At 38.9% G+C, this 15,266-nt stretch overlaps 1 protein-coding gene across 1 annotated transcript; it reads left to right on the top strand.

The window, feature by feature from the left end:
* The first annotated feature begins 10 nt into the window (after positions 1-10).
* psmd3 (proteasome 26S subunit, non-ATPase 3) lies at positions 11-10,042 on the top strand. Its single transcript, XM_041778613.1, has 12 exons — positions 11-331; positions 2,774-2,964; positions 3,226-3,366; positions 3,539-3,675; positions 5,648-5,838; positions 5,932-6,035; positions 6,444-6,558; positions 7,091-7,210; positions 7,300-7,403; positions 9,261-9,416; positions 9,628-9,678; positions 9,774-10,042. The coding sequence occupies exons 1-12, from the start codon at positions 160-162 to the stop codon at positions 9,849-9,851; spliced, it is 1,560 nt and encodes a 519-aa protein (XP_041634547.1). The 5' UTR covers positions 11-159; the 3' UTR covers positions 9,852-10,042.
* The last annotated feature ends 5,224 nt before the right edge of the window (positions 10,043-15,266 follow it).

Here is a 15,266-nt window from a genome sequence, read left to right as displayed (position 1 = left end):
TTTGTACCGTCTGGAGTATCCCACAATCCCCTGCGCTTCAAAAATAGTTGCCAGTCATTGTTGAGGTGGTCAGACTGAAGTAAACTAAGGTGACTGGGCAGGTTTAAACCCACACTTTACACTGACGGAGGTGATTATTTGTCCTTATTCTGAGACATCATGAAAGAAACAGCGGCCAAGCGGCGGGACAAGGCGGGAGGCCGGGACCGGGAATCAAAAGCCGAGAAGCCGCAGGAACCGGGCCCGGAGCCGCAGGACGTGGAGATGCCGGAGGAAGAGGCAGCTAACGTGGCTAAGAATCCCAACGAGCTGGACAGCGTGACCCTGGACGGTAACACTGATAATTTATTATACCGTTAAAAACCCCCGAGAGCCCGAAAAAGACCGGGTTTAGTGTCGGTACTGTTCTCTGAAGATGAAAGTTCAGTTAACGGCAGTTAGCCTGTTAGCACAAACGGCTAACTGGGGAAGCTAACTGTCAGACTGCAGAAACTGTCGGGTTTATTGATATATTTTAACTTATTTTATTAATATGTCTTCAAACTGGATACATAGTAAAGAAATGTTGTTTATATTGATATAGTCATGTTTGATAAGATAGATGTCAGGCCTAATGCTCAGTTAATGAAATGTTTACAGTAAGAACAACCAGCAGCAACATGCCCGTTCACCTTCATCATTCTGACATGTTATTACCGAATTACTTAGGGAGTTGTTATTTTATTTGTTTATTTAGTTTGAATATTTACATTAGTGAAATTCAAACGATGTCAATACCTGTGTGATATCACAGGACCTTAAAGAAGATTTGACATCCTTTATTTTATCATTTCTAGCTTTAATGATCAAAAACTGCATGTTAACTCCTAAACACTGTCTAAGTTACAGTCATGGTGGCAACGTTTTGTAGTTTGGCTTGACAACGGATTAATTTTGAGTAATCATAAATAATTTGTAGCGATATTAGATCTTTTTGGCATGATCAGAGTTGGCAGATTGAAGCTTACAATGTTAATTTTCTTCATCAGTAGATGTGAAAGTTTCTGCTGCTATAAAGGATTTATGCTGTAAATATCAGCCTATACTGGCCATATGCACAAATAAAGTAGTGGACTTCTAGGCAGGACCAACAGACCTACATCAGCTTAAGTCCTCCACTTTTTTTAACTTCAGCCCCTCATTTAAAGGTGTGGTCTGATGTTTGAAGTCTGTTTCTTTGTTCAGCCAGTCTTTGTTAAGTTTCCAGGATTGAAGTATGAAGTAGGGCTGGGCATTTAATCGAAAATTAGATTAAATCACAATATGGCGTGCTGCAAATCGCAAAAGGTGCAATATTTCTTTGACCTGAAATTTGTGTCAAAATACCAGTTTTAAACTTTTTTTGCAGCAAAGATGTTATGCATGACATTTCATGCAACCATTTTTTAGAATAGCCTACAAAAAATCTTACCTTCTTATTTTTTGTACCTTTTTCTTATTAGATATAAGAATGATGCAAATTCACTCTGCAATACGGGTCAAATCAGCAGAATTAGACACTTTTAAAGACTTGTTCAGACCTTGTTTAAGAATAAAAGAACGTTAAGGAATAATTGCATATCAAATCACAATTGCAATATTGTGGGAAAAAATTGCAATTGGATTATTTTCCAAAATCGTTCAGCCCTAGTCTGAAGTCTGAACTACATTTACATGTCTTCAGTATTTATTTGTCTTCATTACAGACCTATATTAATTTAGAAATATCGGTTAAAATCCAATGAAGTGCCTCCTGATATCTGGTTACAGTAAACATCAGTGTTTTCACTAAACTGTTTAGATAAACCAAGACCTTAAAGAGGCTTCCTCCAATAGAGAATATGCTTCTCAAGTTACATCATGATACAATTTGGATGATGGTGAATTTGTAAAATGATGCAAAATGCTGTGAAATGACCCTTAAACATACAAAATTTTCATTGAGCTTCTGAATTGTATAAGAATCAGAAACTTGGATCAGTTATCTCCTCATCTAAACCGTAAACCTGACTCGTAAAGCCAAGCAGGTTTAAGTCAGTTTTTTCCTCTTGTTAGCACGTCTATTCTGGATGTGATAAATATGTCATTATTGACAGGATATGTTCAAGTCTTCTAAAATAATTGTAATTAAACTTACACCTTAAAAGCCAATGCTTGATTCAGGCAATATAGCTAATTATATTCCCATATCTAATCTTTTTTTGTTGCTAACATCCTTGAGAAACTAACTTTCTTCAAAATAACTGTCTATTTGAAGACTTCCAGTCAGGATTTAGGGTCCACCATAGCACTGAAACTACATTAGTTAAAGTGGCTAATGATCTGCTCTTAGCTTCTAACAGAGGTCATCTCTCTGTCCTTGTTTTATTAGATCTTAGTGCTGCTCAGTTATTTAAACTAGAAGCATGCCTTGAAGACATTAAGACCAGGATATGGAGAAATTTCCTGCTTCTTAACTCAGACAAGACTGAGGTTATCATGCTTTGGTCAGAACACCTCTTAGAGGCTTTTTCTAATAACACCTACATATAGCATGTTTAAAGATAGCCTTCTTTCACCTGTGCAACATTGCTAAAATCCAGCACATCTTGTCTCAAAGCGATGCAGAAAACTTTTATTATCTTTAGGTTAGACTACTGTAATTCTTTTATCAGGCTGTCTTATTTGATTTTCTGTCATTCTGCTGTCAATTCCTCCCTGTCTTCTTTTTCCCTCCTCTTCTTCTCCTCCCCGACCTCCCCCTCCTCCTCCTCAGACATTAAGGAACATGTAAAGCAGATAGAGAAGGCGGTGTCGGGGAAAGAACCTCGTTTTGTGCTCCGCGCTCTGAGAGCGCTGCCATCCACCAGCCGACGTCTCAACACCAATGTCCTGCACAAAGCCATCACAGGCTTCTTCACCAACAACGCCACAACTAGAGAATTCCTGCTTGGCTTCCTGGAGGAGGTGAGGATCCTGCCACCACTAGACATGAACTTTTCATTCTGTACCTTCTGAGTACAGTTATTCAAGACAACACAAATGCTGAAATAATGAATGGTTCTCATGCAGTCTCATTCAACATCATTATGGAAAATGAAGAAATGTATCTGTATTTTTCTGTTACAGGAAACAAATTAAATTTGATGTGCAAAAGCCATAAAGTGCAGAGAAACAAATACAATCGAAACAGCTTTAATTTATTTAACATCTGTTTCTGTTTTTCAGCCGATGGAGATGGCGGACGGAGATGTTCAGTTCCGTCCCAGGACAGGTAAAGCTGCGTCAGCTCCTCTGCTGCCGGAGGTGGAGGCTTACCTGCAGCTGCTGCTGGTGGTTCACCTGAACAACAACAAGAGATACACTGAGGTCTGTCTGCTTATCTGTTAGTCTTTTATCAGGGTTGATGTCTCAGTGTGGAAAAAAATTAAACCAGAACAACGGAGCATGAATGATGCTCAAACTGTGTGATAATGACCTTCATGATGATGAAGATAAATGTGATAATGATGACACCATTGATCTTGTTTGTGTGTTTCAGGCTCAGAAAGTATCAGACGATCTAGTGCAGAAGATCGGCTCAAAGAACCGCAGAGCTCTGGATCTGGTCGCTGCCAAGTGTTACTATTATCATGCTAGAGTTTATGAGTTCCTCAACCAGTTCGACACCATACGCAGGTAAATACACAACGTCTCACAATCTGACACACACCAGACCCAGCTACTAATATAGACAATTTCAAATAAGTGTTTATAGTGATGATGAGCTGTAACATCCTCACAAAGTTAGCTCTTAAAAAGGAAGTTGAGTTGGAGGAACCTATGGAGTATGGAAGAGAGTTGGGTCAAATTCCTGTAAGGGTATTTTGACTGGGTGTAAGATCAGTTTGCCACTGCATAGATATACATGGCAACATAACAGGGTTTTAAAAGGTTAAGGAGCAGGAATTTAAATCAGTAGGTAATGGGTAAATGCAGGATGTAATCAGATAGAGAGGACAGCTTTAAGAGGTAGAGAAAGTTAAAGGAGGCAGGTTTTTGGCACCAGTCTGGCCAGCTATAGGGTGCTAAGGTCTGGGAGATGCTGGTAGATTTAGGAGGAGAGAAGAGATAGTTTGGACTGGTTTGAGGCCTGAGATAGTGCTATGATCTGCCAGTCAGCATGTAGTTTATTTGATAGAGCTGATGATTCCATGGGAGGATTCTGTGGAGGAAGCCTATGAAAGTTAAAAGCTCAGAGATGCAGATTTAGGAGTAGAAGCAGCAAGGATGGAAAGTTGGAGTTCGTCCAGTAAAAGTGAGATGTAGAGGGTTTATAGCAAGGTCAGCTGTTTGTTTACTTAGAGAACTGGGAGTGCAGGTGCAGAGTTTGCAAAAGACAGATAAGGAGATGTCAGATGAGTTCAGGCCAGTCAGTGGATTTGGATCAGGAGGAATAATGCTGGCTGGGGGCCAAATAATGGTTATTAGTTGGAATTACGAATTGTGCTATAAGCGCTGTATTAAGCAAGATTTCAGCCGATTTGACTGGCTAGAAACAGTAAAACTATCTCTCAGTGGAGACAGATGGACTGGCATGTCCATCAGAGAGATCCTGGTACTGATCATAGCCATAAAGTCATCAAGCTGGCACTGGTCAGCCTCAAGTAAATTGTGAATGACCCCAGTTACTCAAGGCACTTTAAAGACCCTGTAAAGTGAAATCCAAAGTTTTTGTCTTAACACTCTAGAAATGTTGGAATATGGTTGCTGTAAACATGTGAAAACTCTGAGATCTACATGAGACTGAATTCTGGATTTAGGCCATTTCATCTCTTTCCTGGCTTGGTTTCATGTGGGTAGGGCCAATATGTGGGCTCATGATGTCATGAGCCCACAGGAGAGAATGACCCCGCCCCTCTAACACTACAATATTGTGGAAGGAAGCAGTCACCTGCAGCAGGGACTTCTGGTTAATTTTGTGCAAAGGAATTCAGTCTTGTACTCTTGTACCCTTCTATAATGTTCATGTTTCATTGCAAAGTTATAGTTGTGCATGTTTTGTTTATTGGTTCATGTTTTTAGGGGAAAATATTTTTCCAAGTATGACAGTGGGTGTGGTTTCAGCTCATTCAACAGACACGCCCACACCATCCTGGAACAGATTTTACTGCCTCATTTTTCATGATTTGAAGCTTAATTTTATAATCTTGGAGATGCTTTATGTGACTGAAATTTGACCTGGGGGTTCATAACACAGTGATCTATCATACGACAAACCTTAATAAAGATTTATTTTTACTTCACAAGGTCTTTAACACCTCAGATAAGTCCACATTCACTCACTGACGGTGAAGGCTGCCATCAGTATTGGATTATCCTCTCCATTCACAGTAACACACACTGATATAGCAGTGAGCAATGTAAGGGTTATTGTCTTAAACATGCAACTGCAGGAGCCATTGATTGAACCCCCATGACCAACTCTACCACTGAAGCATAGCTGCAGCTAATATATATCTTTTTCATAAGAGTGTCCTGAGATAACATTTGCTATGAATTGGCGCTAAAAAATTGAAGTAAATGGATGCAACAGAAAAATGATCCCATATGCAGATCCTGGAGAAGATATTTGTAAAGTTTCCACACTGAAGCTGCTCTCTCTCCTCAGTTTTCTCCACACTCGCCTGCGTACAGCGACTCTGCGTCACGATGCAGACGGTCAGGCCGTCCTCTTGAACCTGCTGCTCAGGAATTACCTGTACTTCAACCTGTACGACCAGGCCGAGAAACTGGTGTCCAAGTCCGTGTTCCCCGAGCTCGCCAACAACAACGAGTGGGCCCGATACCTTTACTACACAGGTGAGTTTGTTACCTATCTTACCCAGGGATTTTCCTGTCTGTGTACTCGTGTGTTTGTGTTGTGCATTTACCTGCGTTATGTGACCCCTGCAGGTCGTATTAAGGCGATCCAGTTGGAGTACTCTGAGGCTCGCAGGACTCTGACGAACGCTCTGAGGAAAGCTCCGCAACACACTGCTGTGGGCTTCAAACAGACGGTCAGTAACACACGCTGAATGCTCGTCATTATAAGGGATGTAACTGTACACTCTACTCACTGACTCATATGTATCATGATACAGAATTCCCAAATTCGTCTTTTTATTTTGCTATGAAAAATAATATGTTTTAATAAGACAGGAATCAAAAATTGCTAGTGCACTTTTAACAATATGCAGTGTTCATCTGCAGTTTTGCTTAGAGATGCACAACACTCACATCACACGATGCCTGATGTCAGTGGCAAGTCTGTAGCCCGTTCTGCTGCCACTTCTGTGTCATTTGGTTTTACTCGTGTCTGACCAAGACTGACCGAGACTTTGTACTCACAGGTTTCTGAATGAAGCTGTGGGTTTCTGCAGTATAACACAAAGTGAAACAGGTGTTGGAAACTTGTGTCTCTGCAGGTTCACAAGCTGCTGATCGTGGTCGAGCTGTTGTTGGGAGAGATTCCTGACCGACTTCAGTTCAGACAGCCGTCACTCAAGAGGTCACTGATGCCCTACTTCCTGCTGACACAAGGTCAGTTTAAAACACATCCACACAAAGTTTGTATCTTCAGTCTGCAGGATGTTATACAAGGCAATCAATTAAATGATTTTTATACTACTTTATGCTCACAAATTTTTCTTTTAGTCATTATAAATGCACTTATTTGAGTTGTGTTGGTCTTCAAATATAAAAATAAAAGTATTTGCATTAATAATGTGCTATTTCTGGAACTGTTAGCACCAGGTAAATGTAGTGTTCAAAAATGAACTGTTGGTGATTTATCAGGAAAAAATATAAGTCTTTTTAAAGATCCTTCAATATTTCCCCACAAATAAATTTATTATTTCATATATGGCCATAAAGAATTTCAGATTGAAGATATTAAAAAGGCTTTAGAAAGAAAAACCAAGAGAAATTCAAAATAAAATTAGAAAATATTAATTAAGTCTGTGAAGAATATTAGTACTTTAGTCAGATTTTCCAGGAGAGATGAAACTCTTTGTTTTATTTGTGTTCTCTGAGTGTTTAAAGTGCATTTAATATGTGTGTATTGTGTTTGTAGCGGTGAGAACGGGAAACCTGGCCAAGTTCAACCAGGTGTTGGAGCAGTTCGGTGAGAAGTTTCAGACAGACGGGACGTACACACTCATCATCCGCCTGAGACACAACGTCATCAAGACCGGTGAGCCAATCACAGCGCTCGCCTCCTCTGACATCACCTGATCCACATGTATGTCGTCACCTAATACCCTGAATGATGTGTGCTTTCAGGTGTCCGGATGATCAGCCTGTCGTACTCTCGGATCTCTCTGGCCGACATCGCTCTGAAGCTGCAGCTCGACAGTCCAGAGGATGCAGAGTTCATCGTCGCTAAGGTAAAGAAGAACTGAAGCCAAGTTCAAAGATCTGCAGTCAGATGAGTCACAACTCACAGTGGTTTGCTTTGTGACCTTTTAAAAGCTGGCTATTTTAAACCACTACAAAAGAAAAAGATGATGCATCTCTCCCGTACGGCTCTCACAGTCACTCAGTTTAACGGGATTTCTTGAAGTTTCTGTGCTGACTCAATTGTGACTCAAACACAGCAGGGGCTGAATTCTGAATTTGGGTCTAACCTGAGGGCCTAACAGGGTCAATATTTAACCATTGAGTGTCAACCTAAATGATTTTGAGATTGAAAGGTCAACATGATAAGTTAAAAACTCAAAATCTGAGCTAAAAAGTGAAACTTGTAAGTTTTAAAGGTAAAAACATGATATTTAAAGTCAAGGTTATGTTTTTAAAAGGCAAAATATGAGATAGAATACTGAAATAATGATTTTTAACAGTCAAAAAAATTAGATTAAAGCCAAAGTCATGAGCTTTAAAAGTCAGAATAAGAAATAAAATAAAAAATCAGGAGTTTTAAAGGCTAAAATATGAAATAAAAGTGAAATTTAGGAGTTGACATGGTCAGCAAAATTTAGATCAAATTCAAAATCATATATTTAACAATCAAAATATGAGATAAACATTGAAATTGTCAAAATATTCATGCATTTTAAAATTGAAAATATGAAATAAAATAAAAAATCATGAGTTTTAAAGGTAAGACATGAGATAAAAGTCAAATCATTACTTTAAAAGGACAAAATAGGATTTAAAATTTAAAATAATAAATCTGAAAGGTAAAAATATAAGATAAAAAGTAAAAGTTATGAGATGTAAAGGTTAAAATATGAAATAAACAGTCAAAACCATAAGTTCTGGTCATAACTGTGAGATGCAAAATTGAAAATATAGAGAGGACACAAATTTCTCGTTCCTGACTTCGTATCAAATTATTAGGCCTATTTTTATTACTGTTTTCTTTTTGTAATCTTTATGACTCAACAAGGCTTTTATAAATCATCAAGGTTAAGTTTACATTTTTATACTGGAGGCAGACCTCATACTGGTGGGCCAGTTCTAATAAAAATATCATATGATCTGGTGGGCTGGGTACAACTGCAGCACAGGCCAGATTTGGCCCCTGGGCCATGAGTTTGACACCCCTGATAGTTTGCGTATATTAGTTAATAATTTCTGTTAGATTATTATGTTGTGTTTTTTTTAGATTTTATTTTTGGTAGTGTTTTCTTTTTCTACTTAATTGTTTGGTATATTTAGTTTTCCATTATCAGTATTTTTGTTTGAATGGGTGACTGGGTAACACTAAAGGCACCTGAGGTGACATAAGTATGTAGGTAGGTAGAGGACCACCATGCACCACGGTGGGCCTGTGGTTTTTTACTAGTGAAAGCGTGGCTGCAGGGTTTCTTTGTTTTGCTTGCTTTGAGGAAAATGAATCATCAATGCAGATATTTTTAATGGACCACAGATTCTTTTGCCTGCATACATTACATCCCTACTGTGCATCATTGGTGGTTTGATTATGTTTAATATCAGCTGGGTTTATTTCGTTTTTTTTCTCTGCACATGTAGCCATCGTTGTTGGCGTTTGCTTTCATCAGACAGCTGTGACCATTTCCAGTGACGTTCTCAAACAACTTCATCACATCACAAATTTTTGGTCCGACCTGGACTTTAAACTCACTCTCTTTGTTTAAACGCAAAAATTGTTGTCTCCATCTCGACAGTTTCTCCCTGAAGAGCTGCTGTCAGAGTCAAAAAGATGCTCGGGCTGTCTGGCGCTGCTTCAAGTGACATTTCTTTATCTTTATATTTCCTGTTTGTTTCTGGACGTCCATCAGGCGATCCGCGATGGAGTAATCGAGGCGAGCATTAACCACGAGAAAGGTTTCGTCCAGTCAAAGGAGACGATGGATATCTACGGCACCAGGGAGCCTCAGCTGGCTTTTCATCAGAGAATCTCCTTCTGCCTGGACATCCACAACATGTCTGTCAAGGTAACAGGACCTTATCTGCCAGGCCTTCAGCGTCCCATTTAGAGATACCTAAGGAAATGATGTTGCAACAAGCAGAAATACAAAGGAATACCCGGCTGACTTTTTCTGTTCACAGGATTGAAAATGCTCGTGTGATTATTTTTAAGCTAATAATCTGAGAAGCAGAACTTCTGTTAATCTCTGAAATAACCCACTGCTCTGTCTCCTGTAGGCCATGAGGTTTCCTCCCAAAGCTTACAACAAAGACCTGGAGTCAGCAGAGGTAAAACACATCTGTGACATACATCAGCTCTATAAAATATCACATCTACTACAAGTCCTGACATGCTGCTGTTTCTGTGTTCGTGGTGCGTTCAGGAGCGTCGGGAAAGAGAGCAGCAGGATCTGGAGTTCGCTAAAGAAATGGCTGAAGACGACGACGACAGTTTCCCATGAGCCTCTGCTGTCTGACTGTGCAGACAGTACACGTGTTTGTCTGCACGCTGGTGTTAAACAGTTATTACCCACAATCCCCCTCTCCTTTTGCTTCTCTCTTTCTGCTGTGTATTCCTGCTGTAACCTCTTACCTCTGCCGCTGCTGTTTGTTGTTTCTCTCACTCGAATAAAACACATGTTGGTTTTGTTTACACGTCTGTGTGGCTTTCTGGGCAATGTTGTCCAATCTGACAGGCCATTACAAGTCAATACGTAGAATAGAAGCAGTTGCATCACCCTTTTCTCATTTAAGATGGGAATTACTAGCTAGTGGCATCATAATTCATACGAATATATGGCATTCCTTCTGTTATTTAAGGCTGCCTAAATCTAAAATACAAATACACAGGAAGAGACTGAGCTCTTGATTGACTACTCAGTCAGTCAGTTTTGGTTTCGGTCATTTTATTGGTTGTTTTAATAACTGCTAATTTGTATTAGATGGATATATAAATATATATGCACAGCATTACACACTTTCCTGGATTCCCTTTAAGTTATTTATCTACATAGCTGTCCCTTTCCCATTAGGATAGTAACTGAAAGTCTTTAATGCTTTCCCATTTTTATATTTTGAAAAAAATCACATATCAACATTTGAACAACAGAGCTGTGGAAAGTCTTTTTTTTTGTCAAATATCGGGTTGTAGTTACTCAGAGTTTCTGTCTCTGAAGTTCGCTGGCGCCCTCTACTGATCATTTCACGATTACAGCATTTTAGGAGCCAGGCAAAGGTCTGAGGAAGAGCATGCTGGCTCGAAACGCCATTTATTGCAAATAAATGCTTAATAAGGGAGCTTCCAGGTGTACGGTCCACATTATCTTCTTTCTGCTTTTTCTTTGGAATCAAACACCCATTCACGAATGTACGTGTCCTAATTTTACAGTGGTGAAAAGTTCTTTTAAGCATAATTTCAAAGAAAAAGCTATTTTGAGAGTAAGAACAATGACAGAATGGTACATTTTGGCTCACATGTAAGGGCAAATAAATCAGTAGGGGTTTTTTTTCTACATTTGCAGTCTATTCTAGGGCTGTCATGATTATAAAGTTTATCTAATCTAGGAACTTCTGTGGTTAGTTGCAATTAATATCACAGTTTTCGTCCCATTTTAGTTTGTAGGCCGGGCACTCCTGGGAAGATTCCCCAAGTTTTCCTCATTTGTGGATAATGGCTCTCAGTGTGGAGAGTCCCAACGCCTTGGAAATGTCTTTGTAAGCCTTTCCAGACTGAAAGATGTCAGTGACCTTGTTTCTCATCTGTTTCTTAGTTTCTTTAGATGGCACCATGCTGTGTTGCTTTTTGGATCTTTGGGTTATCTTTATCTAATATGCAAATAAATAAAGACTGCAATACTGTTGGCACAATGAGAGTTCTACACCTGAAGAAATAATGAAACACTGATATAAGTTAAATTATTATAAACATGGTTATCGATATCAGCTCTAATTTCCACAGTCTCCACATCTCTAGTGTTAATATGGGGAAAAAAGCTGACTTTCAAATGTTCAGGTTTACATTAAAATGAGAGGTTGAACCTGAATAACTTGTCCTTACCTCATATGTCTGAAATCAATAACAGGTAGAGCCAACTTCTATGAAAAAACACGTTCTTGTTTTGATTTTATGAGAATAACGTGTAAAATGTCAACCAAGGGAGGTAAAACTGGTGTGATGTGCCAAAAGGAAACATGACGACTCTAAATAAATCCATGACTGAAAACAAAAACAGGGAAAAAAGGGCAGAAAATCACTGAATCTGTACAAAGTACAAGCTGGAGCCAATGATAACTAAGATAAATAAATAGAATTCAATCATAACTGTCCTACAGTCCGTTTCCCAGCAGTCTTTTCAGTCTGAGCTCCTCCAGCTGGGATCTCAGCGTTATTTCATAATGTTTAAAAAAGATCCTCTGAGTCAAGCTAAGCGTGTTTTCTCCCTCAGGCTGTGTGCTTCACCTCAATGAGAGCTTCATGTTACTGACTCTTGCCATCATAGGGAACACATGCGTGGAAACTTTTATAAAGCTGCAGTCATATTTTAGTACTTTAATCCCTTTCTGACTCAAACACAAAGAATGAGAAAAAGAGTATTTATCAGTGAAATTTTGAACAGAATATACCGAGTCAACACGGCAGTCATTTCCTCGTACGTCACATCAGGATGGGAAGTCAAATTCTTTCACAATACTGGTATGTTCCAGGTTGTAATTGCTAACATTTGATCAGGTTTAATTGCCATGTAACCACAAAGATGTCAGAAGGTAGTCTGGAGGGACATTAAGATATTTCATGTTCATGAAAACACTTTTGACATCCTACTAGCTTCTTTAAGTCAGCAACAGACTTTAGCATTAAAGCGCTACTCATAGACATATACGTACACGCCTCATTGACGGTGTTTGCTATACGTCAACCTGTCCGCCATATTGCCAGAGGCAACACCGTTCCATAGACAAATGCAAGTATATGAAGGATGACGGGGTTTCTGATTAAAAAACACACACGTTTACATTTAAGTGATGGTAATGAGTCGTTTGTATATAAAGTGGTTTACAGGTATATTTTTTGTTGATTAAATGATTCAAAATGACTATCAGAGAGCCAGAAAAAGTAGATAATTCAAGTATTAATATACTGCAACTGGAGGTGTGTCGTGTTTCTTACTTTTTAGAACTTAAATGACACATACATGCTCATAGAAAATTTTAGTAAATTATTATATTCACAATAACATGCCATGGTAAAGTTACTATACAATTTATATATATATATATATATATATATATATATATATATATATATATATATATATATATATATGCTTTCTGTTGGGACACCTGCCCACTTCTCCCCCCTCTGCTACACGTTACTCCCTCTTTCTGCTCCCATCATCTTTCCGTCCTCACTGTGATCGAAGGGGCAGGGACATTTGACCGAAGAAAATGTAAGACAGCTTCTGATGAGACTTACAGGAATAGGAAGATAAATCCTTCAGATTGGAGCTCAGAGAACAAGTAATCCATCAGCTATACCCCTGATCCTTAGTGGAGCCCATTTAAGCTGACTTTTGCAGGCTTATGTCCAACATTGTAAAATGAAGCCAGTGCAGAAGTGCAAAAAGCTGCAGTACCTCTAGTGTTCACTTGAGACTTTCACCAAAAGTGAGTACAACACCATAAAGGCCCATGTTATATATATATATATATATATATATATATAGATAGATAGATAGATAGATAGATAGATAGATATAGATATATATGTACATACAGTGCTTAACAAATTTATCTGACCACCTGTCATGTTTGTCTCAGAGACCATCCAGCATCATGAAGTGCTTTAATGCGGACTCTTCATCAGTTAAATCAGTAAATTTGAAAATTCATGGATTCATCTTTTGTTCTGTTTTTAGGCACTTTTTGGTGTGCTTTTGTCATGTTTCCAAATTTTAAAGGGAGACTATGTATAAAAAGTGGATATTTTTCATCAAATTGATTTGTATTAGTTCCAAATTTGACATCACCAACCGCTTACTGGATGTCCAGCATGTGCGGCCCAGCTACATTTCTTGTTTTCAAAATTTGGCCCAGCTGAATTTGTAATTGAATAGTCCTGCTATTAACAAGGACACACACAACCGCGACACTCACACATATACTGACACACATGTGCGCTGACTTGTTGGTAATGTAGACTGAAGGCTTCTCTCTGTTTAGGGGGAATGTCTCAGACTGTTGGAGGATAGACACAGACCTGAACTTTCTCCTGCTGTGTAAATGTTCCTCTCTGTCCATGGAGGATCAGCACATAAGGGCCATTTCTGTGTGCGCGTACAAATTACAAATTCAACTGGGCCAATTTTTAAAATCAAGAAATGTAACAGGGCCAGACATACTCGGCGCCCAGTAAGCTGGTAATGTCAAATTTGGAACTAAAACAGACCAATTTGATGAAAAATATGCACTTTTTATACATAGTCTCCTTTTTAAATTTGGCAACATGACAAAAGCACATCAAAAAGTGCATAAAAACACAACAACAGAGCTGTATTTGAACATAACCTGAGGTAGTAGAAAGGCTGTTTTTTTTTTTTACTTGAACAAAAATAAAATAAATAGAATGAAAAAATAAACTGAAATTCTGTAAACAATAATTTTGGTCACATCTTACCCAGGCATATCTTAAAGTGCATAAAAACTAAATTTGCACAGTTGAAAAAGACATGTTTTATACTCGGTATCTTGGGGCTACCTCTGTCAGCATCACTAGCCACGGAGTGTTGCATTCATGGTCTGATATACTGTATTTCTGAAAACTTGTGAAACAGGTCGCCCTCTGCATCTCTGGCATGACCACAGGCTGGGCCACTTTAGGGTTGGTTTTGGGCCGTATGTGGCTCCCGGGCCGCTAATTGAACAGGCCTGCCCTAACCCTTAATATTGTTTGTTTGTTTTTTTGTTGAGGGCGACATAAATGATTAAAATCTTGGCAGATGTGCACGTTATTTACCTGTTATTAAAACCTTTGACACTTTTATATATGCATAACATCCGCCGTATAATGATTATTAACGGATAGAAAAGATGAAAGAAGGTTCACTGAGGCAGAAGGATAAAAGTCTGTAACGGAAAACTTTTTTTTCTTCTGATATTAAACCGCAGACAGTACAGATGTTTTACATATGAGAGCTTCATAACCTAACACGTCAGAAAACCTTCAATACTAAGCGTTTGGGAAAGGGCAGAGGCTTTGAAAAAACACTCAGAGTGTGATTGGATGAACCTTCTGTCTGTCACATCTTTATGGGCCAATCAGAGCAACAAAACGTGATGTAGCGACTACCGAGGTGCGCATGCGCAGCTACCGAGGAATAACGCAAACCATGGCGACTGTAGACATGTCAGTACACGACTTTTGTCGTTTTTGAAAAGAAAACAACTCACTGCTGTTCTTTGTTCTTCTTTAAACGAAGAAATGTTGTCAAATTCTGATAAAACTGGCGCGTCAGCAGCATCCACGCTAATGTCTTCTGCCATAATTGCACTGGCCTCTTGTTGCTGCTTGCTTAACTCATGACTCCGCCACGCCAGAAAGTACTGCCCCTCATCGCTGACTGGTCCTGTCACTTTCTAACCGGGCCCAAACGGTTCAGACGGGAGCTTTGCAAGATGAATTTGCCAGTGAACAAACAAGGAAAGGGGCATATCCATCTGCAAGGTTAAGAGCTTCATGCACTAAATGTATATCATCTATTATTTAAACAGATAATTTAATAAATTTTAAGGCTTTATTTCACACATCTAAAGACATTTATAAGAAGTTTAAAGGAGAATAGAGGGGAGGAGAGGGGGAGTTTGACATTCAGCATTCTGTG

The sequence above is a fragment of the Cheilinus undulatus genome, linkage group 21 (genome assembly GCF_018320785.1).
Source record: "Cheilinus undulatus linkage group 21, ASM1832078v1, whole genome shotgun sequence".
NCBI lineage: Eukaryota > Metazoa > Chordata > Actinopteri > Labriformes > Labridae > Cheilinus > Cheilinus undulatus.
This window is presented reverse-complemented; position numbering and strand designations above follow the sequence as displayed.

Bases quoted from the DNA above. Each gene is read 5' to 3' on its own strand.
- psmd3 (XM_041778613.1), top strand. From the start codon at position 160: ATGAAAGAAACAGCGGCCAAGCGGCGGGACAAGGCGGGAGGCCGGGAC. The intron at 332-2,773 runs GTAACACTGATA...CCTCCTCCTCAG, and splicing joins GGACAGCGTGACCCTGGACG to ACATTAAGGAACATGTAAAG. The intron at 6,036-6,443 runs GTCAGTAACACA...GTGTCTCTGCAG, and splicing joins CTGTGGGCTTCAAACAGACG to GTTCACAAGCTGCTGATCGT.